Source organism: Tachypleus tridentatus, chromosome 8 (assembly GCF_004210375.1).
Source record: "Tachypleus tridentatus isolate NWPU-2018 chromosome 8, ASM421037v1, whole genome shotgun sequence".
Classification (NCBI taxonomy): Eukaryota; Metazoa; Arthropoda; class Merostomata; order Xiphosura; family Limulidae; genus Tachypleus; species Tachypleus tridentatus.
The window spans coordinates 7,018,805-7,045,084 of NC_134832.1; the positions used below are offsets into that span (position 1 = coordinate 7,018,805).

At 35.7% G+C, this 26,280-nt stretch overlaps 1 protein-coding gene across 5 annotated transcripts in view; it reads right to left on the bottom strand.

The window, feature by feature from the left end:
* The window catches only part of LOC143258474 (leucine zipper transcription factor-like protein 1), a 121,671-nt gene extending 100,594 nt beyond the window's left edge, over positions 1-21,077 (bottom strand). For 3 of the 5 annotated variants that reach the window (XR_013032307.1, XM_076517498.1, XM_076517499.1), the window contains exon 1: positions 20,891-21,076. Coding sequence is in view for 4 of the 5 variants with exons in the window: in XM_076517498.1 (XP_076373613.1) it covers positions 20,891-20,893 (3 nt within the window). In the remaining variant the exon portion in view is untranslated. Of the gene's footprint in view, positions 1-20,890 lie in introns of all 5 variants that reach the window. The other 2 variants (XM_076517496.1, XM_076517497.1) reach the window with 2 other exon arrangements.
* Between the last annotated feature and the right edge of the window lie 5,203 nt (positions 21,078-26,280).

Genomic DNA, 26,280 nt, shown 5'->3' on the forward strand with positions numbered 1-26,280 from the left:
AAGTGTTGCAAATTAAAAAACAATAACAATATTATCTCCTGTGTGTACATATTACAGGGTAATGATAGAGAACCCTACTGAAGAATCATTATTTTGTGTGTGCATATTAAGGAGTAATCTGAATGAACAGAACTTGCTAAGAGTACAAGTTAAGGAATTATGAACTACGATGAAATATTCCCCAAGTGAAAAATGTAGTGAGGAACTTTGGCTAAATATTCTGTGTGTCATAAATGAAGAAGTTATGTACAATGTAAAAAAGAACATTTAAGTATAAGTATTAAAAAGTAGCTGTCAAATCTTCATATGTTTGCATACATAAAAAGAAACAATGAATCATGGCCAAACATGACATTGTAAGTGAGACTTGTAAAGCAGGAAACAACTATGCCTAAACATGTGTACTTACATGTACATATAAAGGAATAATAAACTAAGATGAAACATTAACCCCAATTAGTTACACATTAAGTAGTAATGAATGGTTTGAAAACATTTTTTTTTTATGAAGACATGCTAACGCATAAAAATTAGGATTAAACCTTACAAAGAATGTGTACATGGCAATGAATAATTAATCAAGACTATGAATTATCTTCCATGTATACCTGAAAAGAAATGAACAAAAATTGACATTAACTTAAGTGTACATATTAAAGATTAAGAACTAGAATCAAACATTAATAGCTATATATACATGGCAAGGTATAATCTACTAAAACTAATCATTATCTATCAAGAGCACAAATAATGAAATAATGAATAAGATGTAAACATTATAATTTATTTGGATGTATTAAGGAGTATTCAACCAGAACAAAGTCTCAGTGACTGCATGTGATGTATGAAAGAGCAATTAACTATAACTAAACATTACTATTATCTTTATGCAGTATAAAGTTTGTTTGTTTTTTAATTTCACGCAAAGCTACTCGAGGGCTATCTACACACACAGAATAAAGAATAAATGAATATGACCAACAATTAGTGTCTGTGTGTGTGTACATGTGAAAGACAGACAAACTATGACTAAGCACAATATACTAAGTGGTAAGTGTTAAGGAGTAATAAAACTAGACCTAAATAGTATATATGGACATATTAAAAAGTAATAAATAATGTTTAAACACAAGTCCTATAAATAATGTGCTAATGAAGAATAAATTATATCTAAATAATAGCTTCTTTATGTCACCTGGTAAAGCAAGAAGGACGAGGCATAAAATATTGGGATCAAATCCAAATCCAAAGTAAGAGCTTGGTGAAGCACCAACATGGGAAAATAAAGGAAACAATACGTAGAAAGTATGGGTAAGGCAGGAAAAAGTCAAGAAATATTCAGTACATAGAGATGTATTAGGTGGAAAACTCACACAATTTTATCCTATTCAACTTCAGCTTCAAATTATGAGAAGAAATGTGTGGCAGGAATGGAAAAAGACAGCAACAATACTGGCCCCACCAAATAATGGATGATGCTAGCACAATATCAAAAGGCAAAGAACACCGAAATCATTGGTAATATTTGTACTCGCATCAGAAAAATAAATTCAAGCTAATCTGGAAATTCATAGTGAAAGATTTAAAATACAAAGTTGTTGAAGTAAATATTTAAACAAACCATAACATAAAAATAAGCACTTGTTAGCATAACTGTACAAATGAAGAAAATGAGGATTTTTCTCTCTTATTGGTGGAAGTCTTTGCTGTATGATATGTTATCATACAGTAGTGGCAAGTTGTGTTTTCACATAAATTTGGTGGGAATTTCACAAGACTGGTAACATGCAAATCTCTAAGGCAGAATAGTACAACTTTAAGAGGAAAAACAGATATGTGCATTGAAATAAGTCAATGTAACAGATATCCTTACTACTAATATTTTTGTAACAAACATCTGTTTCTTTGTGTACGACACACTTCTATATTTGACTAAAAGCTTGCCATATTTCATGAAGATAAATTTAGTAATTTTGGATTATAGTCAAAATTCATTTTTCAATACTGGGCTAGTCCAATGGACTGTCTCTCTATATTAAATTAATAACCCAGACATAACATAATTGTAACTTACTCCCATCTTGAAATTTAACTTACCCTAAATTTATTTAAGTACAAAAATCCTTAATTATAATATACGTTTTAAGCCAGACTTTTCTCATATGCCATTTCTAATTTCTTAATGTCTTCTTTTCCCAATTTTATCAGTCTTCTTTAATCCTTGTTATAGCAAATAGTTTAAATATTAAAAATTAATGCTTTCTTTAATTTTGTCAGTCAACCTAGTTTTGAATAGCAAGTACTGTTGTTTTTTGTTTTTTTTTATCAATAAGATACATGATTATTTTGAATATAATTTATTTTTTAAATTTTCCACATTTGACTACATCCCCAGTCATTTCAGTCTGCTGACTCACAAATATTTCTTCTCACATCCATTCAAAACCCGTTTTGCTTTTTTTATTTGTAACAAAAAATCATGATATTCTGAAAGCTATAGCAGAGAGTATATTTTTACATTTGAAGATGTGAAACACATTACTAAACAAACTTTGTACCTTAAAAGTACTAACATTTATAATTTGCCAATGACATTAGCTTAACTGCTAGTTTTTATTTTACAGAAAGGACACATAAATGAAAAAATTATCTGACAAACATTCTAAAATGCCATATAAAACAATCACATTTCTGTATTTTAAGACATCCCTCAGGAGCCAAAGAGTGTCTTTACATTCCAGTTTGTTGAATTTTAAACATCTAAGTAAATGGAAGTAAATTCAGTATATAGTCACATTCTCACCATCATTAGGTAACTGCTCTCACCATCATTAATTAAGTAACTGCTAACATTTTTTGCTTCTGATACCAACTTATGTTTATCTTTCAATTCAGATGCAAAAAATTTTCCTTGCAGTTCAATAGAGAAGGTCAAAGCATAACAACTCTCAGTTGTAGGATGAGTAGACAGGAAAACTTTGAAAGCAGCTACATAAATTATATTTTACTCAGTTTGCTGCACAATATCTACTGAGGTGGTTCTAAACAGTTCCTGAATACTTGAAGTATACTTTCTGGCATTTTAATTGGCTAAAAAACAAGCACTTTACAAACACGTTTAATAAAACAGTGTAGTTTTTTCAACAAAAATATCCCCCACTACTTCATTAATGAAAAATGTATATTATTGATATATACATATAGTTGATAGGAGGTATGATGCTCATATAGCTACATGCGGTAATCTTGCATTGTAACAATGCTACTGCATATTATTAAAAGAGTTGCAGTTAGTTTAATAAAAAAAAAAACACCTTTATTTATTGGATCACATTCCAAACAGGTTTCCTTGCAGTGGTACAGCTGTATGTCTTCAGACTTGCAATGCTCAAAAACAGGATTTGATAACCATGGTAGGCAGAGCACAGATAGCCCATCATGTGGCTTTGTGCTTAATTACAAACAAACAAATAAATCCAAACAGGTTTACAATCAGATTTTTTTAACATAAAACTGTTGATTAATTAAACATACCTCAAATATAATAATGAATAAAATGCAAAACATAAAGTAACATATCACTAAAGCTTAATTAAAAAATAAATACAGACATCCATATTACTTGTGCCTTAGGCATTCAGTACATTTTACTGAAGCATTACAGCACTAAAAATTCCTCCCTCTGCTTCTACATAATTGGCTGTTCTAATGCACAGAAAGAGCTACTACATATAATTTTTGTTGTTGTACGTAAATGTATGTTTTGTACACAGTAACTCTTATTCACTACTAAGAATTATAGAGGAGGTTAAGTTTTTCATTTTAAACAGTTTCTGTTAAAAATATAAAAAAAGAAGCATGACCATTTGAATATAGTCTGATGAGCCTATGAAAGTTAAGAACTATTTTTAAATTCTTAGCCAACAAACAAAGATTTGAATTTTAAACCTTCAAACAAGGCTTAATTATTCTTCATCTCCATATATATATAGCAAAACAAACCTAACTGAGCAATGATCATTTGCATCAGATTTCTTCAATCTCTACATCCTCAATTACTTTTATACAACAAGCTAACAATCAATCAAAACATATTGTACTGTGCCATGTGGCCAAAACAACCTGCAGGACACTGCATGTTATTGACAGGGGCAATTAGCAATTTTTCACTTTGTGTAGTTCAGCTTGTGGTAATTAATTATCACATTTTCAGTGGATGTGCTCTACTGGACCACTACTCCAGAAACCAACTTTCAAGGCATTCCATTAAGAAATACACAAGATATAAAATCTTCAATTCTGATTAAATTTCTTTTTCTTCTTTGCACTCACTTTATGGAAACTTTATTTGATAGAAAACATTGTTAACATTCAGGAATTTTTCAAACTTGTACACTGATAGATCTTCACAACCTACAGTTAGGTGTCAGGTTTATAGTTATTATTCATTGCCAATGTTTAAGCACAAATTTGCTAAAATTTATAAAATTTTCCAAATTAAAGCTAATTTAACAATCACATGATATTAGCTTTAGGAATTAGCATAAATAATGATGTTTGAATCAGTTGTACCAAGTGCATACAGGTGTTGACAAAAAACTGTCAATCTAGTTTAGACAGCATTACCATAAAGGAAATTATTAACACCATTTTAGAGAGGAAAACTATAAACATCTATTTTATAGAGGCTGGTTGATTCAATGAACTATAGGTCTTTTCAGAGTAATAGGGTTACAATTTTAAAACTAATACTGGTTACTATCGAGTGCCACTTTCTTACTTGCCGTACTTTGTTGGTGTGTACTGACAAATTTTCATAATATCTCATCAAAAACAGCATGTGTGAAAGAAAAAGTTCTGCCAAAAAAAAGGACCGAGTATAAGATTACATGAATAAAATCATAATTGGTGGTCAAACTGGTAGCTACACTTATAGCATTAATAACAATTTTACAACAAATGTTCATTCATAAGCTAGCTAAGCCATGTATTTTGTTTCACTCACCGTCAAGATGAACAAAAATTCTATCTAACTAACTATTTAATGAATATTTGCTGTAAAATTCTGTAATTCCTTTAAATGCAGTAAGTGTTGCTACTGGTTTGATCACCAATTATGATTTTATTCTTTTAATTGCATGCTCAATTCTTTTTGACAGCACTTTTTTATTTCTACATTTGATTAGATCTAAAATAGCATCAATTGGTAAAGAAAACAATTGTAAGTAGTTTCTAAAAAAAACAAAAACAAAAAAAAACTGTCTCTTTTATGGTTTGACTCTTAAATATTCACAATCCATATGCCTATAATAGATGCATTTACACAGGGTCTTCAAAATAGTTGTTTCAAGAGTAAATGAAGCTAAAATTAAGAGTAAAAAAATATTTTTGTCTTGCTTTTGAAGTTCTTATGTCATACTTTGTTTGTAATCTGTAGAGTGCATTATTCTTTTTGTGATTTATGGCATGTGTACATTTTATGAACATCACAACAGTGCAGATTATAATGTTAATCATCCCTTATGAGATGTCATTTTAGTGTACACTGACTGACTTAGAGACAATATGCTACTCTATATTGGTGTAAGTGGTTGAAACAGGTGATGCCTTAAGGCATCCTTCAACTCACTCTCAGGAAAATTAGAATCCCCCCCCATAATTATGACTTGATTAACAGCTAACATCTGGCTCTCATTGTATTTTCCCATTAACTGCATTAGTTTCAACTAGTGATATGTAACAAATCCCAGTGAAAAGCCCCTCCCCCAATATATAAACTAACAGAAATTCAGACAGTTTCAATGTCTTTGCTATTATCTTCTATATCCCAGTTTCAACAAGATATAATTTGCATTTTTACATGCATAAGCACTCTTCCCCCTATTCTTAGTACTTTATCCCTATTAAACAACCCATAACCTTGTATTTGAATGAAACTTCTGTCATCTGCTTTCTCTACATTTAACCAAGGTTCCCATTACATCAAAATTTTCTTTTGTGGCTATTGCTCTGAATTAATCTGTTTCTTATAAATATAGCATTATAATACTAGCAATTTAACATACTCTTAATGTTATAATTTTCCTAAACTGAAAATGTATTTCTAATAGATACTTCTCTCCTCATATGATTACCTTTTCCTGTTTCGTGCTGCCTTATATACACAAACTTTTTTATAATGCATGCTACAAGACTTCTGCACCCTCTGCTATTGGCATAAAAAATTATAACATCTCTCACCCAGTAGGAAAATACCACCATCACATGCATCATGTGACTCCCTCTATGTACCAATATTGAATTATCACTTCAAAGTTTTACAGAAGTAAGCATCCAGAAGATTGTAGGGTGTAAGAAGTAGGAGAGGAAGAAATTACCTATAGGAAATACATTTTCAGTTTATAAAAATTATAACTTTTGATACGGTACTTTCCTCTTCTCATTAGAATTCATAGGTTCTTAACCTGGGAGTCATTTCAAGTTTCTCATGGGGGTCACGGAAGGTTTGGGAATTATTGGGGAAATCATGGAGCAGTTTGTAGTTTTTGTGGCAAGTGCCTATAACTGCCCACCAATGAGAAATACGCTGAAATGCGGCAGTTTAACCACGTTGAGATGCTTGTTGCACAACCACCTGTCTAATTTTGAGTAAAAATTTTCATATATTATAAAGTTTTGAATTGCCTAAATTTTTTTAACAAAATAATATTAATACATCGAACTTAAAATTTAAATATCAAAGTTTCCATCGCATTTAGTATATTTTCTCATTATATATATAATTATATCAACCCTCACACTGAGTGAATAAGTAGGTTGATGTCTGATGTTCAGTAATTCCATGGATTTTGCATTTGTTTAGCACTTGTAGCATTTCTCAAGGTCATTTATTTGTAGCATTTTCAATAAATTAGGATCTTTATATAGTTTTGTTTTATTCTACCTTTACGCAAAGTTCACCACTACAAAAATTATTATAGGGGTCATGCTAATACCCTGGAGAGTCTCAGGGGGTAATATGATGAAAAAGGTTAAGAACCACTGCATTAGATTATCTAGAATGCTGTACTGAAAAGGAGGAAGAACTGGTGCAAGGGAAGAACAAACATTCCCTGAAAAGCACCCAAATGATACTTCTGTATGGAAGAGAAATAGATCAGATGATCTTAGGAAGGGCACAACACCACTTCTGAACTGGGTATCTTCTTAGAGTGAACAGGCATGAACAAACATGACAGAAAAGGAAGGAAGCACATAAAAATGGGAGAGGATAAGTCAAAAAAGTGATCCCAATCAGATATATAAATAAATAAATCCCACAGAGGGAAAGTGAGTAAAGAAGATGCATCACATGATGGTTGGGGTAAGGCAGACAGTACTCAGCAAGTCAACTACATCCAAAACCTCTTTGCTGGGTACCGACATCCAGGTAAGGGTAAAATAAGAATCATACCATTTTCAGCTCAATTCCTAACATTGTGGATGTGAGAAAATGACCAACTCCAGAGCATAACACAAGAGTGACAGTGAGCCAGGGTAGTAGGAATGTCTCATCTGATACCCAGAAGAAGTTCAAATCATGCAATCAAATAATGCAACTGGGAGATTGATTTGAAACATCCAAAGATCAATAATATCACCATTACAAATGATGTAATGCCCAGGACAGAAACAGAAGTAACTCATTTAAACATTCCATAACCCACGACACAGAGGGAAGAGTTGAGGGAGGAGGATGAACAACCTCAAACTTGTGTGAAAAGTTGTGTTGATTGAAACACTCTATATTCAAAACCAGCCCACCAGTTACCAACACCTGTGCAAAGGTAATATTATGGTGCCCAATAGAAGAGACAATTGCACTGAGATGTTTCACTCTGTTTTATGTGTCATTAAATCCTGAAAATGGTGTGTCCCCTACATCAGCAGTACACCATTGTCCTACTCAAACCTGAATGGTTATAGCAATCTAAGTGGAACCCATCCAGTAAGATACCTCCATGATCAACCATCAAAGAGTTGGGAACTGGTAAGTGGTAAGACAGCTCCCATACTCAAGTGGAAGAAGGTAAAGGAGAAAGAGCATTGAAGAGTCTGGAAGAACTGCTACATCCAAGACAGTGTAATGGATAATAACTAAACAATTTTGAAAAGCATACCATATCAATTTATTCAATGTAGGTATGACAGGTATCCCTTTCTGCTTTACCCATGCCATATGCAGGTGGTACAGTCCAGGACAGGCCTATTTATGAAGCACATATCATGACATTATTAACCTTCCAGTGATCTTGTGAAACATCCTATCTCAAACATCAGTATACAGAGGCAAGGAAAGAGCATGAGAATACAGTGTGGATTTATGTAGGGAACTCCTCATGACAGAGCGGGATCCAAGAGATTAGATTCAAAGCAAGGCCTCAGAAGAAAAAAACAACAAAAAACTATTAATAAAGACTTACCCAGTGTCATAGCTTCACCAAAGTTTGAAGTATGGACTTAAGCGGTAGATAATACCCTGAAGAAGATGTACAAACTGTGATGCGATGAAACTAACGGGAGCTGAACATCCTATGGTTGGTACACATGCCTGACTGCAGAATCACCTCCAAAACACAACAAAGATGAGAATCAAGGGAAAATATGAGGTGGCAGATTTGATGGGAGTAACACAGTATGTTGCAAGGGGGACAAAGAGGACTAAGCCAACTGGATAAAATAAACCCATTTGGTAAGGGTAAAGAGAAAATGACCACAAACGAAAAAAAGGTTGGCAGAGGATAAATAGGTTGAAAAGGGAATCCCTAAAAAGAGCATGTGGACAATATAAACATTCAAGAGCAAGTACTGGGTATAGAAGTCTATCAGGATCAGGTCAAAGAAAACAAGAAATAAGAGGAGGGGAAAAGTTACCCTCATGAGCTGGTGAGGTCTGGGGAAGGAAGAACAGAACAGTTTGGACAAAGGCAGACATATTGGGTGATACAGTGTGCAGGTGATGTCCAAAGGGAACATAGTCAACCAATGACATCCACAGGCCAAGAGAAAAATGGATAGGTGAAACAAAAAAAATGAGGTGATGGGCTCAAACAGATGTAAAATTTGATTGATTGATTGATTTAGTGTTTTATGGAACAAAGCAGCGAGGCTATCTGCGCCAGACATTCGGTAAAAATGTAAAAAAATAAAATAAAAATAAATAAAAAAATAAATAAATGTAGTAATAGACATAAATGGAAATGAAGGTAAAACAAAAAAGTATAAAACCAATGTTGACACCTAGTCTACAATGTTAAGACTATTAAGACAATGGCAGAGTGTAAGAAGTTGTAAGGTATTTACTCTAGCAAAAAGGTAATGATCACAACCCACCAGAAAGACTAACAGGTAAGTTCAAGAACCACCGTCAGTCACCTGAAGTTGGTCTTTCCAGTCCTGGTTCCGGGTTATGTGTCATAGCAACCAGTATCAAAATGTAAAAGAATAGAAGTTTTAAAAGATACATAGCAAAATTGTAACAATGAGTAGCCAAATGTCCAGTAAAAAGATAAAGTCAAGTAAATGGAGTAAAATTTGTAAAAGTAAATGAAGGTAAAAACAAAACAGCAATTAAAACAGAAAATAGTGTAAAAACCAATGGTGACATCCAGTCTTCAAAGTTGTAAGGTATTTACTCTAGCAAAAAGGTAATGATCACAACCCGCCAGAAAGACTAACAGGTAAGTTCAAGAACCACCGTCAGTCACTTAAAGTTGGCCTTTCCAGTCCTGGTTCCGGGTTATGTGTCATAGCAGCTATTATCAAAATGTAAAAGAATAAAAGTTTTAAAAGACACTCCGCAAAATCGTAATAATGAGTAGCCAAATGTCCAGTAAAAAGATAAAAGTCAAGTAAATGGAGTAAAATTTGTAGAAGTAATTGAAGATAAAAGCAAAACGGCAATTAAAACAGAAAATGACGTAAAAACCAATGTTGACATCCAGTCAACAAAGTTGTAAAGAACTACCTGTAGCAGAATGGTAATGATCATAACCCGCCAGAAAGACTAACAGGTAAGTATAAAAACCACCGTCAGTCACCTGAAGTTGGTCTTTCCAGTCCTGGTTCGGGTTATGAGTCAATATGGCCAGTACTAAAAGTTAAGTAGTAAAGTGTGAAATGATATGCAGCAAAAGTATAATAACAACTCGCCAGGATGACTAACGAGTAGTTCAAACAGTAGCGTTAGTCACCTGAAGTTGGCCTTTCCAGTCTTGGTGTCGAGTTATTTAATGTTCTGGCCATTGTCCAATGTCAAATTGAAGGAGAGAGATTAAAACTGTAAAAAAGGAACCACAATTAAAAGGTGTAATGAATAAATATGCAACACTTAAATGAGATTAAAAGATTAATGGCCATTAAAAATTAAAAACATTATCAAGGTGGACAGAGTCACCATCACCAATAACTCTGTCCAATGTTACAGACTGACCCTGGGAAAAAATATGTTTAAAATATTGCCGTCGTTGAGAATTGTAACGATGGCAAGAAAGTAAAACGTGGCCGATAGTGATTTGAGTGTTACACAAACTACACATTGGTGCATCAGTTCCAGATAAAAGAAAATGATGAGTTAAAAAACTGTGACCAATGCGTAGCCTAGTGAGAACAACTTCCTCCTTCCGAACTTTACGGAAGCTAGATGACCAAAGTCCAATTTTGGGTTTGATTTGAAAAAGTTTGTTGTCACGTTGCTCACTCCAAGTGGACTGCCAGCTGGCACGAAGTCGAGCCTTGAAAACAACACCATAGTCCATGTACGGAATAGGCATAGGAGTGATGGTGCTGAAGCAGACATATTTAGCTGCCATGTCTGCAAGCTCGTTCCCGCCAATACCAACATGGCCTGGTATCCAGAAAACTGGATTGAAGTAGCTGCTAATGAGAAATGGGCCAGTCGGTTTCGAATATCAGCGAGAATAGGATGTGAGCTAATGTGTAGCAATTCCAAGGCAAGTATAGAACTAAGTGAATCAGTATAAATAGTGCAGTTGGAGTACTGCTCAGCAGCAATATGATCCAGGGCAAGAGATATGGCATACAGTTCAGCAGCAAACACAGAAGCTGTAGAAGGGATTCTGCGTGCAACTACTGACCCATAGCAAACCATAGCAGAGCCCACTGAATTACCTGATTTGGAACCATCTGTATAAATGGGAACTGAATGATTGTTTGAAAGATATTCATTGAATAAAAGACAGTACTTCCAATCTGGAGTATCTGCCTTTTTTAGGTGACTGAAAGAAAGGTCACATTTGGGGGCTGTAATAAGCCATGGTGGGATGGGCCAACTTGTGGAATCTGCAATGTTATCCAAGGACAGACCAAATTCATCCAATTGCGACCAGATGTGAAGGCCAAACGGAGCAATGACAGATCGTCTGTTCTGAAAAAGTACTGCCCACCGAGGAAGGAAAACACATTTCCAGGTGGGATGCTTTGGTAAGGAATGAAGTTTCGAAGTATATTGTAAAAATAGTTGCAAACGGTGAAGGTGTAGAGAAGGTTCATGAGATTCAATGTATATACTTTGAACTGGAGAGGTACGGAAAGCCCCAGTGCAAAGTCGAAGTCCTTGGTGATGAATGGTCCAGCATCTTTAAGGCCGAGGGTCTGGCAGAGCCATAGACCATTGATTCATAATCGAGTTTCGTTCTAATAAGAGCGCGATATACCTTTAACATTGAACAGTGATCTGCCCCCCAACTGGTAGAAGAGAGAACACGGAGGATGTTCAGTGCTCTTGTGTATTTGACCCGAAGTTGCTTTAAGTGTGGTATAAAGGTCAGTTTACGATCAAAGATAAGCCCCAAGAACTTGGCCTCCGGGACCACTGGCAGCAAAACTTCACCGATATGAAGTTCAGGATCAGGGTGAATACACCGTCGATGGCAAAAGTGCATGCATACAGTTTTGGAGAGAGAGAAATTAAAGCCGTTCACCAGAGTCCACTTCCGTACACAATTGAGGGCGGTTTGTAGTTGCCGCTCAATATATCTCATGTTTGACGACTGACATGAATGTGAAAGTCGTCGACATACAGCCCATTCACAACAGTGAGAGGGAGTTGTTCAGTGATGGCATTTATCTTTATACTGAAGAGTGTAACACTCAATACACAGCCTTGAGGTACTCCAAGTTCCTGTACAAAAAACGGGAAAGTGTCGAACCCACACGAACTTGGAATCTCCTGTCCATTAAAAATTTTTTAATAAACATGGGTAGATGGCCACGTAACCCATATGTATGGAGGTCTCGCAAAATGCCATACCTCCATGTTGTGTCGTAAGCCTTCTCTATGTCAAAGAATATTGATACAAGATGTTGGCGGTTGAGAAAGGCTTCTCTGGTAGATGTTTCAAGACGAATTAGGTGGTCTGTGGTGGAGTGCTCTCGACGGAACCCACACTGGGTGGGCGAGAGGAGTTTGTTTGATTCAAGGAACCAAACAAGACGAGCATTAACCATCCTTTCTAATTAATGTCTTGCAGAGACAGCTCGTCAAAGCAATTGGACGGTAGTTTGAAGGAATCTTGGGATCATTCCCTGGCTTAGAGAAAGGTAAAATAATAGCCTAGTGCCAGGCATCAGGAAAAACATTCTCCTGCCAGATCCGATTGAAAACAATCAGAAGGACATCAAGAGAAGCAGGAGATAGATGGTGCAGCATGACATAATGAATATCATCAGGTCCAACAGACGTACTGGCAGACCGATGAAGGGCCATTTTTAGTTCCACCAGGGTAAAGGGACAATTATAGTCAAAGAAACAGTCAGTTCGAAAGGAAAGAGGTGATCGCTCTGCCCGAGTCTTGATGGCCAGAAAGGTGGAGGAACAAGCAGAAGTGCTAGATACCCGGCAAAAGCTTTCACCTAGAGTGTTAGCGATGTTCCGAACATCAGTCACCTCCTGACCATCAGAGAGTAAGATCGAGAGGCGGACAGAATTGTAATGCCCATTAACCTTTCGAATCCTGTCCCATATGATCTTGGAACTGGTGGTAGAAGATATGCTGGTTGTGAACTTAATCCAAGATTCCTTCTGGCTTTGACGTCTTACCCACCTAGCATGCGCACAGGCCCGTTGGAAAGCAACAAGGTTTGAAAGTGTGGGATATCTACGAAAAGTATCCCAGGCCCGCTTTTGAGCCTTCCGTGCTAAGTGGCAAGCAGGATTCCACCACGGACGAGGATATCGTGAAAAACGTGTCGAGGTTTTACGAATACACTGAGCAGCTGCATGTGTAATACAGTCAGTTACCACTGCTACACAGTCGTCTATTGATGGCTGATTTATGATGGCAGGATCAAGTTCTGTGAGAGCAGTGAAAGTGGACCAGTCTGCCTGATCCAGCTTCCACCGGGGCACACGGTTAGGGTGGCATCGACCACGGCCAGTCTCTCTCAAAAGGATTGGAAAATGATCACTGCCTAGTGGATTACTGTCAACCCTCCATGAAAAATGAGAGAATAATGAAGGGTAGCAAACTGAGAGATCAATAGCGGTAAAGGACTGACTAGGTGCATGAAAGTAAGTGGAAGAACCAGTATTGAAAAAGAGAAAGATTGTGATTAGAGAGCATCCGCTCTACAGATCGGCCCCTCCCATCAATAATGGCACTTCCCCAGAGGGGATGATTCCCATTAAAATCCCCTAGGATTAGAAATGGAGATGGCAATTGTTCAACGAGAGCATCAAGATCTGATTGATCTTTTGTCTCTCCAGGGGCAGGTACAGAGAACAAACAGTGATGGTATGACCCAAGGAAACACGGATGGCTACAGCCTCCAAAGGTGTGTTGAGTGACAAAGACAGGGTGGGCACGTGTTGATCAACCAACAGTGCCACCCCTCCATGTACTCAACCATCACACAACCTGTCATTACTGTACAGAGAAAACTGCCGAATGGAGACAGTATCAGCAGTTTTGAGAAATGTTTCTTGTAAAGAAAGACAAACAGGATGGTAGGAAGCAATCAGCGTTTTGATATCATCCAGATTAGAACGTAAACCTCGACAGTTCCATTGTATCAAGGTGGCCATTTTTAAGAACGGGTAGGTGAAGTGGCTGGAGAACCTTCGGTTTACGACTACGTCTTTTTTCTTTACTGTCTTTAGTCGGAGGAGGTCTATCAACCTCCATGGATCCTGCTCTGGGTCGGGTGGGCAGGTTTTTGTTATTGGAAGGGGAATCCAGTGACTGAGGACGCGAACGAATAATTGTTTTGTCTCTTGTGGTGGGAGAAAAAGATGTATCAGAAGAAATGCCTGCATTTGAAACTGAAGAACGTGGATCTTGAGGTTTGTTGGAAGGTATGGGAGGAACAGAGATGGGTGTGGAAGTCGATTCATCAACCTTTTTACCACGGAGGTCAAAAGGATTTTCATTTGTTTTGAAAACGATTCTCTTGGAAGCACAGAGAGATCTGTCTGCACTCCCACTGTAGTCGTGGAATGAAGTGCAGCAGCATATGTCCTAGATGGAGTTGTGGACAGCAATTTCCGAGCCTCAGGATAACTAATGTTATGTGTCGTTTTTAAACGCTGCACCTCTTTTCTTCCAACCATTTTGGGCAAGAATGAAAGTAAGAGGGTGAGAACCATTGCAATTTACGCAATGTGGGTTCATGTGACAGTCATAGGCATCGTGGTCCTTGCCTCCACAACGAGCACATGTCAGGGAACCACGACAAGATGTCTTTGAGTGGCGAATCTCTGACATTGGAAACATCAAGAGGGTTTGGTATGTATGGCGAACCCTGCAAATGAGATAACCTGCCTTGATGGTGGCAGGTGCACGTGGTGAAGTAAATGTTGAAACGAGGGTATTTGTTGGCAGTGTAACTCCATCTTTGCGAGTGGAGATGCCTCACTGCAGAAACTCCTTGAGTGGAGAGACCAGCGAGAATCTCTGACTGGGAACGCTCTTCAAATCCCTTTCAACTATAACTCGTGAAGAATTCAAGGTAGCATGGGGTGTAACCTCAATAGGTATATCCCCAATTGCCTTTGAATTCAAGAGGAGTTCACTGTGTTAGGATGTGGATGTTTCAACCAATATGTCACCAGATCGAAGTTTCTTTACTGACTTTGAAGAGCCAGCAAGTCCCTCTAGTCCCTTTTGAATAAAAAAAAGGGGACATTTGCCCTAAAGGTTTTTCCGAAAGAGAATGTAATATAAGAAAATGAGGTACGTGTGTTACTGATGTTGAAGATTGCTGTTCCGAGTATTCAAGATGTGGTCGCTTACCCATTGACTTTTTTTACAATTTTATTTAAATTTTTTAGAGGATCCATAGGAAAAAGAAAAAATTTTGGTACCCACTGACCCCACCCACCATGGAGCCCTACAAGAGGACGCACTACAAAGTCACACAAGGACAATGCAGCAACGCCAGGGTTTCGTGAGCACTATACCCAAACACCAGCATCAGGCACAATGTCCACAACACCCGTTGAGGACTTCCAACACTGGTACTTGGTTGACTCTAGCCCAAGTGGACCAGCCGATTGACCCAAGGGGGGCCACTCAAAGGGCTCCCGTCTACAGGAATTCGAGGCCAAAGTGGTGTGTTAGGGTTGGACCCCTCAACCACCAGGATCCTCTCCTCCCCTTATGGGGTCGCCACGCACGGCAAACACGTGGGTGGATGTTTAGATCCCAGAGAAGGTAACCAGATAGAACAGAACCTTCCCTGGGATGTCCCCTCACCACGTACAGGAATCCACACCGAGGGGCAGATGTAAAGTAAGGGAATAAAGTACACCATTAATGTCCCAATCCAGAAGTACCAGAAGCCTTGGCAGCCTATATATTCAGAAAGAATGGATCAAAAGGGTAAGGAAATATAAAAGGTAACAAGAAAAATTATTGAGACCAAAGGCTCCCTTCTTAAAAAGCCACAAAGGACTCAGAAACACCAGTAACCATTGGATGAGAAACTAAGCCAAAGTTTATATGCAAAAAAAACATTCCATTTCCACTGATGCACATGAATGAAGAATGAATGGAAAAATCTAAATGAAATGCCACCTGCCATGAGAAATAGATCTACCTGTCAGGCATGAACATGGAGAATCTGAAGTGCAGAATGCAGAACCAGCAACTATAGTTGACAGAAGAGGTCAGGGAATAAGAGGAGAGGGGCTAAACAGAACAATAAGTGAAGTAAGCAAGGAAACCATAGTTGAGCACACCAGTAAGAAGCAATCAGAAGGACTTGGCACTGACTTATGGATGAGGAAGACTACTTGATGAAGTAATCAGATAGGAGGATAACATAAAGAAACTTGCTGGACCAATCTTGGCTAAAGACATCTACAGCTAAAGCTTGGGGATAAAGAATAGGGGACTAAAATAATTGTAACTGGCAACTGAGAAAGGTGGCAAATGCATCAATAAGAGGAATACCCCACCAATCACAAAGCCACTGAAAAACAAGGAGATGAATGGCCCACTCTGTCGGGTAAAGCAAGTCTGGTCAAGAAAGACAATCCACCACAAGATTGAAAGCATCTGGTACATGACACGCCATCAAAAAAAATGTGATGATGATTGGGCCAAAAAGAGTAGACCCAAGGTGAGAAAATACCTGGATATCAACTGGGTTTCACCTTTGTGGTTGATACAAGCCATTACTGTTGAAATGTAGGAGTGAATCATAACCAAACAATCTCTGGAAAATGATCCAAAGCCCAACAAACAGCAAGGAATTCAAGGAAAGCAATGTGAAAAGAATAGTTTTCCATAAACCAATAACCTAAAGCCACAAAGAAAAAGATCTATGAAACTACAGCAGATGCACAACACTTTTTACGAGAAAATGCAACTAAGTTCATGAAAAGTTCAGATATCTTAAAATGCCAGTGTTAAAATTAAGATTTGAAATATTTGAACAGATCTCAATAAATGCATTCTTAAAACATAGTTTTAAATATTTTTCTCTTATCTAATAAAAGATACTAGTTAAACATTTTCGAGGGTACCACTTTCTTTTTTTGTCCAGCCCCTGTACTTGTTTTTGCTACACAGTACAAGCATCCATAATGCTTTGATAATAGACTAAACATAGTTGGAGTGCAACAACTGATTCATATTGTATACCTCCTCCTAAATACTTTTAACTGTAACAAATATAGTTATCTATAGTTATTTGAATTTGTGAAGAGCATGTGTTCTTATAACTCTTAAGTTTAAGCACATTAATATAAACACATGTAATAGTTTAAATCTATGTACACATCATATTGCTTTATAAATTATGCAAACAGAATATTAATAATATTCTAACACTTTCCTAGTTGGCCTCTAATAATCTAATGGGCTCATTCGAATTAAAGAGAGTAAGCTCTCTGTGGATGACATGTTGCTCCTTTTTTTTGCTTCTTCCTCAAGTCATCAGATCAACCAACATTCATGAAGTTACTACTTGAAAAGTGTGATCTACCTTCACATGAAGAAAACTTTCCTCGTGACTCACATTAATCTGAAAAATACCATTACTGGTTCTCCAACAACCAGTAATATGTACCCATCAAAAATTAACAGAGGCAAGAAGATACAATTGCTTCTAGCCTGTAGTGCAGAGTGGAAATGAGAATCATTCAAAGATGACAGTCCAAACGGATGAGGGATTTCATCTAAGGAAAACATGTGTCCCATCCAGCTAGCAGGTGTCACACTCCATTTGGATTTTCCTAACCCCCTTTTTTTTTTTATTTATTCTCAATATTGTTGCCAAAATTATTGAAGAAACAAATAGGTTTGCACACCATCATTAGGAACACCTAAATATAAATGCCAGAAAGAAAAATGTTAAAATACAATGGTGTTACTCCCAAAGAATCCATACACTAAATTTGTAGTAATTGTCTGATTAGTGTATAACTTTATAGTCAGCATATAAGCTCTTCAGAGTTTGGTTTTTGAACTACTGAACTGCACTTAGTTGTTCATCTCCAGATGGATGTTTGGTAACAATGTTGAACTACAATTTCATTTATTTTTGCATTCTACTTACGGTTTGTATAAAACTGTATATAAAGTTTTTAATGCATAGTTTAACAGTCTGTTTAAGTTATGATTATTTTCCAAAATCAGATAGCTGATAGATTTTTAATTTGGTAACAACATTGAACAGCAGTGCTATTTCTTTTTTTCATTCTACTCATGACTTGTACTACCTGCGTAAAGTACATTTATTTACAAAACTGGTTTATTCATTTATGCCATTTACACTTCACAGTGTTACTAATAAGTTTTTATAGTCATCACTAATGCTCCTGTTTTGTTTATGCATCTTGATTTGTAACAAGTGTATATGATCTTTGTAATTTCATTTTCTGTTTTTATAACTTTTTGTGAGACATCAAATTAGATTGTTTTTCTCTATTAGTTTAAATTTTAATTTGAATAAAACAAAAAGTAAGAACCTTACACTGCAGAGAATAAAGACGGAAAGATGGAAAAAGAAAAAATTAGTTCTAGCAATGTTACGAGCACCCTATCTAACATAATACTAGTAATACTTTACAACATTCACAAGCTCACCTTTCTAAATAGTGAATTATATTTTGGTTATGAACTATATATAAGAAATAAGCTAAATTATTTTTAGTTGTACTCATTAAATACAAAAGGATATACAAATCACAATAGCTTCTTTTAGTGCAAAGGGTTAAGTTTAATTCACTTCTTACTCTTGCACTTGGACACTGAAGAATTTAAATTCTTATCAGCCTAACACTTGTAATTCAATATTCTTTCACAGAAATATTTATTGCCAACACTATAATTTACTGATTAAAATAGATATATAAATGAAATAGCATTATTTTAATATATTTTAAATAAAGTCATGTAACTTCTTGTGGAGTCCATTCAAAAACATTTATTTTAATTTATTGTAAACCAACATCTTTCTCTTAACTGCCTCATCATGTTTTAAAGTAAAGCATGCATTCTGTAGACCATTTTAAAAAAAACAAAAAAACTCATTACATGCTTAGTCTATGATTTCGGAAATATGAGATGTATATTTTTTATTTAAGATCATGACCATACGAGATAAAAACTGGTTAAAATGTTCAAAACTCAGCTTGAAAAACCCAAGAGCATTGATGTATAAACCAAACTATTGAAAAAAGTTAGAATATTAATAACAATTGGTGTACTTTGCAGTAATTATGGCAGGGAAAGCTTTGAAAAATATCCACATCTTAGACTATTTGCAGTTCAAAATATATTTTGAATTTTCTTTATACTTACTTAAATAAAACAATTTAATAGAAGCAATTATATAATATAGTATGATGTAAAAGAATAAAATGTGGAACTATACATTAAATAACACATCTGTACTTTGATTAAATCACTGATGCAATTTTCTTTGCTCTTAAGCAGCAGTAAAACTCAAATTTACTACTTCTACCACATAGCAAAATTAATACTAGTAGCAACTAGGAAAAATTGATTTTTAACTCACTTCAAAGGCCAACCACCCAATTAGAAAAATAAAATTATCTTAATTGAAGAAGACTTCAATCCTACCAAAATTTATATTTCTATTCCCTTGTTCTATCATCCCCACCATCAAGTATACGAGGCACTGAAACTATCAATTCCATTAAGAATTGAAAATATCTCAATCAAATCCATTTTATCATGTATAACTAACTTTTTTCAAGACAAAACAATTCAGAAACTTTTAGTCCCAGGTATTATCCTACTCTGAATCATTTCCATAAATTCATTATTCTTCTTAAGATTAAAATTCCCAAATATAACACAATATTTCAAACATGGCAATTTGCAATAAGTGATAATCCACAAACAATGTACAGTTAAAAACCCCTCCAACTGACCAAGACAACAGTACAGAATTAAAACTATCTGGAAAAATGACACATAACATGCATATACAAGCTGCTTCCATGAGCTATCATTCAACAATTATGTACCAAAATCAGTTGGAGAATGAAATGAGTATTCATACTATTCATAGGTAGACAAACTAATCAAGTTCACAAACTTTATCCTTTGAAGTTTTGTTTGATCATACTGTTAAAACACAGGAAACTAGGGTACTCCACAATTTTTCTGCTACTCAATCACTCTACAATCAATTTTTCCCAATCTCTACCAATATGATTTTTAACTTGTTGTTTGTGCAGCACTTTATCAAAAGTTTTTTATATACTCTATAATAATAATAATAGCATATTAATAATAATTATAAAAATTAACATCTCTCACACTAGCATACACTCTTTCTCACTTACATTACAATTCAATGCAAAGGTAAGAACTAGCTTATATTAATAGTTCTCATAACTCTTATCATCCAGTTTTCAAGCAAGAATATCATTATCAACTCTCCAATCCTAAGGCACCTGCTTGCTGTGTTTTGATCTACAAAATAATAAAAGATGGAGGCTCTCATATATGATCTTTGGCCTTCTTTAAAACTATGGCTCTGGAGCTTTATCTGTTTCTAATATATAAATTTCAGTACTTAACACAAATGAGCCAGATCAACGTTATCTGCACTATTTCCTACAGAAATCAGAACGCTCAAAACAGTGAAGCTCAAAATTTTATTAACAGTAATAGTAATATTAAATAGCATAGTTAGGAACGCCATTACACATTACCTTTTTTTAGTTACAGAAGGCTTACAATTTAAAAATTACGCTTACGATCCATTGAGAAAACAAACTTGAAATTCAACTATCAGTAAGTATACATTTATGACATATAATATTACTACAATAATAGTAGTAATAGTGTTAGTATTAGTAATATTTATGAAATCCTACAATTAAAAAAACTTAAAGTAAAATCTTCCTTACCATGTCATAAGAAAAATTGTCTCTGGTTGTTTCCAGTCTTGACTTTATAGTAAACAATATATTCAAGTTGTTAACAGTTTCTACCACTAGTCGTACAAATTTCACTACACAAATTGAAAAATAATTCGTACACAACTATTAAGCTATAGTAGGAGTGATTTTAAGTATAAAGGATTGTGGCATCATCGTTTTGCCCTCTAGTAGCGAGATAATACTTCATAAATTTTTAACTAAGATGAAAATCAATGGCATGAGAGTTTGTTCACTTGTTTTAATGCAAAGCCACATTAAGCTAAATGTCCTTTGTTCACCACAAAGAATCGACATAATTCTGTATAATTCTTTATAATTCTGTAACCTTACAGCTGATTTATTAATTGATTAATCAGGTGACAAAATTATATCTTATTCGTCATGAAAAATATATAAAGGAAAAAACCGAGACTTTCTCTACGTTGATTTCTGTAAGCAGTAGTTTAAGAGAATGTTTTATTTATTCAGTGGCCCCCGGTAGCACAGTATTTAAATAAACAAAGTGAACAGAAACCGTCTAAATACGAATGATGCAAAATTCGGATCTTTAGTTATCATTCATTGTCAGGATTAACATAGATGTGCATGTTTCTGTGGGAAACTAGAATGATACATAAGCATATAGTGTTTAGTGCATTTGGTGTACTTGACAAAGGTGGAAGTAGATATGCTGGAAACACTTGTTTTGTTTTTTAAATAAAAACTCGTTCTCTTAACGTGGATGGCTTGGCATAGTGTGAATGTTTTGTAATTATTAAATTTGAATGTAGTTTTATGTAAACAAACTTAGTTCTTTATAATAATCTCCATTGCTTTCGTTAGTGACCAGACTTGCATTCATGATTACTTTTATACCTTTGAGAGTGATGAGACCTCACTTGAAATTCTGGTACATCTATAGATATAGTTCCTTTCCTATTTCAAAATGTTGAAAATGTGCAAACACCGATAGCTAGAATAATGATTGGCATAAGTTATTGTTCTAGTTTATAATTTAATATTCTAACTTAAATGTTGGTACTGTTCACTACAAAGGAAGATATAGCACAATATAAAGAGCAAGCAACTGTTATAAAGTTTGAAAAATGATTTTCAGACCATAGCAACGCCAGATAGGCTAGAGTAACGTTATTTGTCGGTTTGATTATTGAGTTAGGGATTGTGTTGTTGTTATTTGGTGTTTTGTGACACAAAGCAACTAGGCTATCTACACCAAACAACCGGTAAAAACTAAAATAAAAGTGAAAGTATTATAAAGTGTAAAGGGAAATTAAGTTAAAACAAAAAGAGTGGCCGAATGTTGGATAAAGACTTAAATAGAATTAAAAAGACCAATGATTCTTAAATATTAAAAAGTTTTGTAAGGTGAAAATTGCCACCATCGCTAATAACACTATTCAACGTCAGGAATAAACCCAATGAAAATATGTCTAAAATGGAACAGTCACTCACAGTTATAATGATGGCACGATAAAATGTGGCCTATTATGACTTGAGTGTCACATAGAATACACATTAGTGCACCAGTCCCAGAGAAAAGAAAACTATGAGTTAAAAACTGTGACCAATGCACAGCCTAGATAAGACATCTTCCTCTGACCAATTACTGCTAGACCAATGAAGAGTAAATTTGAGTTCCACTAGTGTAAAGGGGCAATTATAGTAATAGAGAAGATCAGCCTGAAAGAAAAGAGGTGATCACCTTGTCCGAGTATTGATGGTTAAGACGTGGGAGGGGATCAGAAGTACTAAATGCTCATGAAAAGCTTTTGCTGAGAGTATCAGAGACGCTCTGGGCGTTGGCAACTTCCTGGCCATCAGAGAGCAAGATCGAAAGAAGGATAGAATTATACTGTCTACTGACCTTCCGAATCTTGTCCCATATGACTTTGAAACTGGTGGTAGAAGAGATGCTAGTTTTGTACTTCATCCAATGACATATGACCTGCTGAGCATGTGCACTGGCCCGCTGAAAACCAGTGAAATTTAAAAGTTGTTCCAGACCCGTTTTTGAGCCTTCTGTGCCATGTCACAGGCTGGATTTCACCAAGGACGAATATACTGTGGGAAACGTGTCGAGGTTTTAGGAATACACTGAGCAGCTGTCTGGGCAATACAGTCAGTCACTGCTGTCTATCGATGGCTTACAGAGAACAGTGGGATCAAGTTCCGAGAGAGTAGTGAAAGAGGGGCAGTTGGTCTGGTCCAGCTTCCACTGGGGCTAGCATTGACCACAGTCAATCTTTCTCAAAATGACAGGAAAATGATAATTGCCCCTTAGGTTACCGTGAACCCTACAAAAGAGTAAGAGAAAAGTGAAGGGGTAGATAGAGAGATCAACAGCAGTGAAAGAGTGACAAGGTGCAATAAAATAAGTATAAGAACTAGTATTGAAGAAAGAAAAATTGTGATCCGATCCGAGAGCATATGCTCTATGGAACAACCCCTCCCATCAATATCAGTACCTTCCCAGAGGGGATTAAAAAGGGAGACAATAACTGTTCAATGAGGACATCAATGTCTGACTCATCGTAGATATCTCCTGGAGACAGGTAGAGAGGACAAATAGTTTATTTGATATCTTCTGTCGTCCATCACACAACCTGTCATTTCTGTACAAAGAAAACTGTTGGAAGGTAACTGCTTCGGCAGGTTTCAGAAATGTTTCTTGTAAGAAAAGACACACAGGATGACAAATATCAATCAAATCCTTAATTTCATCTACATTCGAATGAAAACTCTGATAGTTTAAATGTATCAAAGTGGTCATTTTTATTTGTGCGGAAGAGAGTGGGGCGGGGATCCCTTTTGTTTTCAGTCGCGTTTTTTTTCTCTTTATTGGACACAGGTTTATTGCTCTTCATGTATTCTGCCCTGAACTAAGATTGTAGCAACTGAGGGTGTGAATGAATAATCGTTTTTTACTTCCAGACTGAAGAAGAAAATAGACCCGAGGAATATACAAACCTAAAACAAAATAAAGTGGATCTGGGTAGCCACTAAGATGAGTGGCGAGGACAGATGGGAGTAGACGTAAACTTGTCAACTCTTTTAACCCCGAAGAGCAAAGGACTCTTCAAATACTTTGCAAACGACTCTGCTGGGGGGACAGAGATATCTGCCTGCACTCCATCTGTGACATTGGAATAGAGTGCATCAGCATATGTCCGAAATGGAGTGGGAGACAATAACTTTCAAGCCTCTGGATAGGAGACAATTTTCACAGTTTTAAAGCGTTGCACCTCTTTCTCTTCCACCCACTTAGGGCAAGACCTAGACTAAGAATGATGTGAACTATTAAAGTTAACATTGTGGTTCCTGTTCACAATCATAGGTGTCGTGGTCTATTTAAGCACATGTTAAAGAACCACAACATGATGTCTTCGAGTGATCGAGTAGCTGACACTAGAAATATCTTAGAGGACTGGGAATGTATAACCATACCTTACAGTTCAAATAACCTGCCTTGACTATGGCAGTTTAAATGTAGTGATGTAAATGTATCAGAACATCAGTAGGCATCATAATTCTGTCTTTGCTATTGGATATTCGGTGCACCGCAAAAACACCTTGGCTGGAAAAATCAGCGAGAATCTCCGACTCGGGAATGTCCTTCTAGTCCCTCCGAATAATAACTCCTCTTGAATAATTTAGGGTAGCATGGGGGAGTAACCTTTGTATTCAGGAGTACTTTGGTGTCTTGTTGTGAAGGTGTCTCCACCAAGATATATCTTGAGTGCAGCTTCCTTACTGAGTCAGTAAGCCCCTCTAATCTCTTTTGAACGAAAAAGGGAACATCTACCCTAAATATTCTCAGACAATGAATCCAGAGTGAGAATTCGAGGTGTTGAGTTCAGCTTTTATGGTAGCTGTTTAATAGAGTCGTCCATACGTGGTCGTTTATCTATAATCTGCTTTTTTCATATTTTTTCATGAATGGGAGTTTGCATAATAAGATAAGAAAATTTCAGCATCCACTGTCCCCACTTACCAGACGGGACGCACTGCAATGCCATACAAGAACATTGCGTTCGTGAGCACTATGCCTAAACACCAACATCAGATACAATGCTCACAACACCTGTTAAGAAACATCCATTTTCTACCCTCTTAGTTTACTTTATATTATTATTTTCACTATTTAAAGTGTATTCAGTTTCCATATACCTGTGATTAATGAAGTAATTAAAATTACTTCGTTTTAGCTACCTTTACTTCTATCATTTTCTTGGAGATAACACTTTGTTTGCGCGTAGAAATATAGCTGTAAAGCCATTTTTCGTGCATAAATATTGACAGCAACGTCCTTTAACTGGTAGGTCAAATTATAACCCGAAATTACATTCTCCGTTGTATTTGAACGAAAACGTATAATCATATTTTTAGTACTAGTTACACTAGATAAGTCTTGTCTACCAATTCAACTAAATAACATGAGATTCATATCGTCTGAAACATCATATTAATTGAATTGGCAAGTTTCAAAATAAGTCTTGAGAGATTAAAGCCAGTCTATTTAATTCAATTTTAATTAAAGCTGAATTTCCAGCCTCCAACACAAGAACACACACTGTGTTTGTGGTTTTGATTATAATGGAAATTGTTTTCATTGTGTATCACACTGTGCATTCAATCCATTTATTTCTTATCACACATGCAGTTTTCACATAAGACGGTTTTACATTACAATTATCTTATAAAACATTCCATTATATAGCATATCTACCTAATTTACTCGTTACAGGAAAGTACTACAGTAATAAGTAAAAGGCAAAGAAGGAAGTTGTAGAAAAATAAGAAAAAAGAGACAAGAACTGAACATAATTACTAAAAGAATGCGATTGGGTTTCCAAAAGAATAACAGATATTTGTTTCAAGGATATGATCGAAAAATCCACAAGAAATGTACGCTACTATAGCAACAAAACTGAAGATTATGAAATAATATAAATAAAGTACAAAGAGATCATAACGAAATCAAAGAAACTTAAAAAGACACCTGCGAAGTTCAGAAACATACCAGTGAAATACATTACGATCATAACAACGAGATCAATGTCGGAATAATACAACCAGAATACGAACCGGTACAAGAAAGGATAAAAAGTACTTATTTGGTCTACACCTGTTACCAAAATTGCAAACTTTTCTGGAACACTACAACTGACTCACTATCTCGAATTACAGAATTAAGCAGGTCAGTTCAACGACACTGTCTTGTTGAGAAATCAACAGACTGTGTGAGGTATGTTAGATACTGTTCAAATAGAAAAATAACCAACTATATTGGAACGCTCTAGACTAATGAAACAAGATAACGTTGTTTGATAGGTGAATAGTATTGATGAATGCTCTAA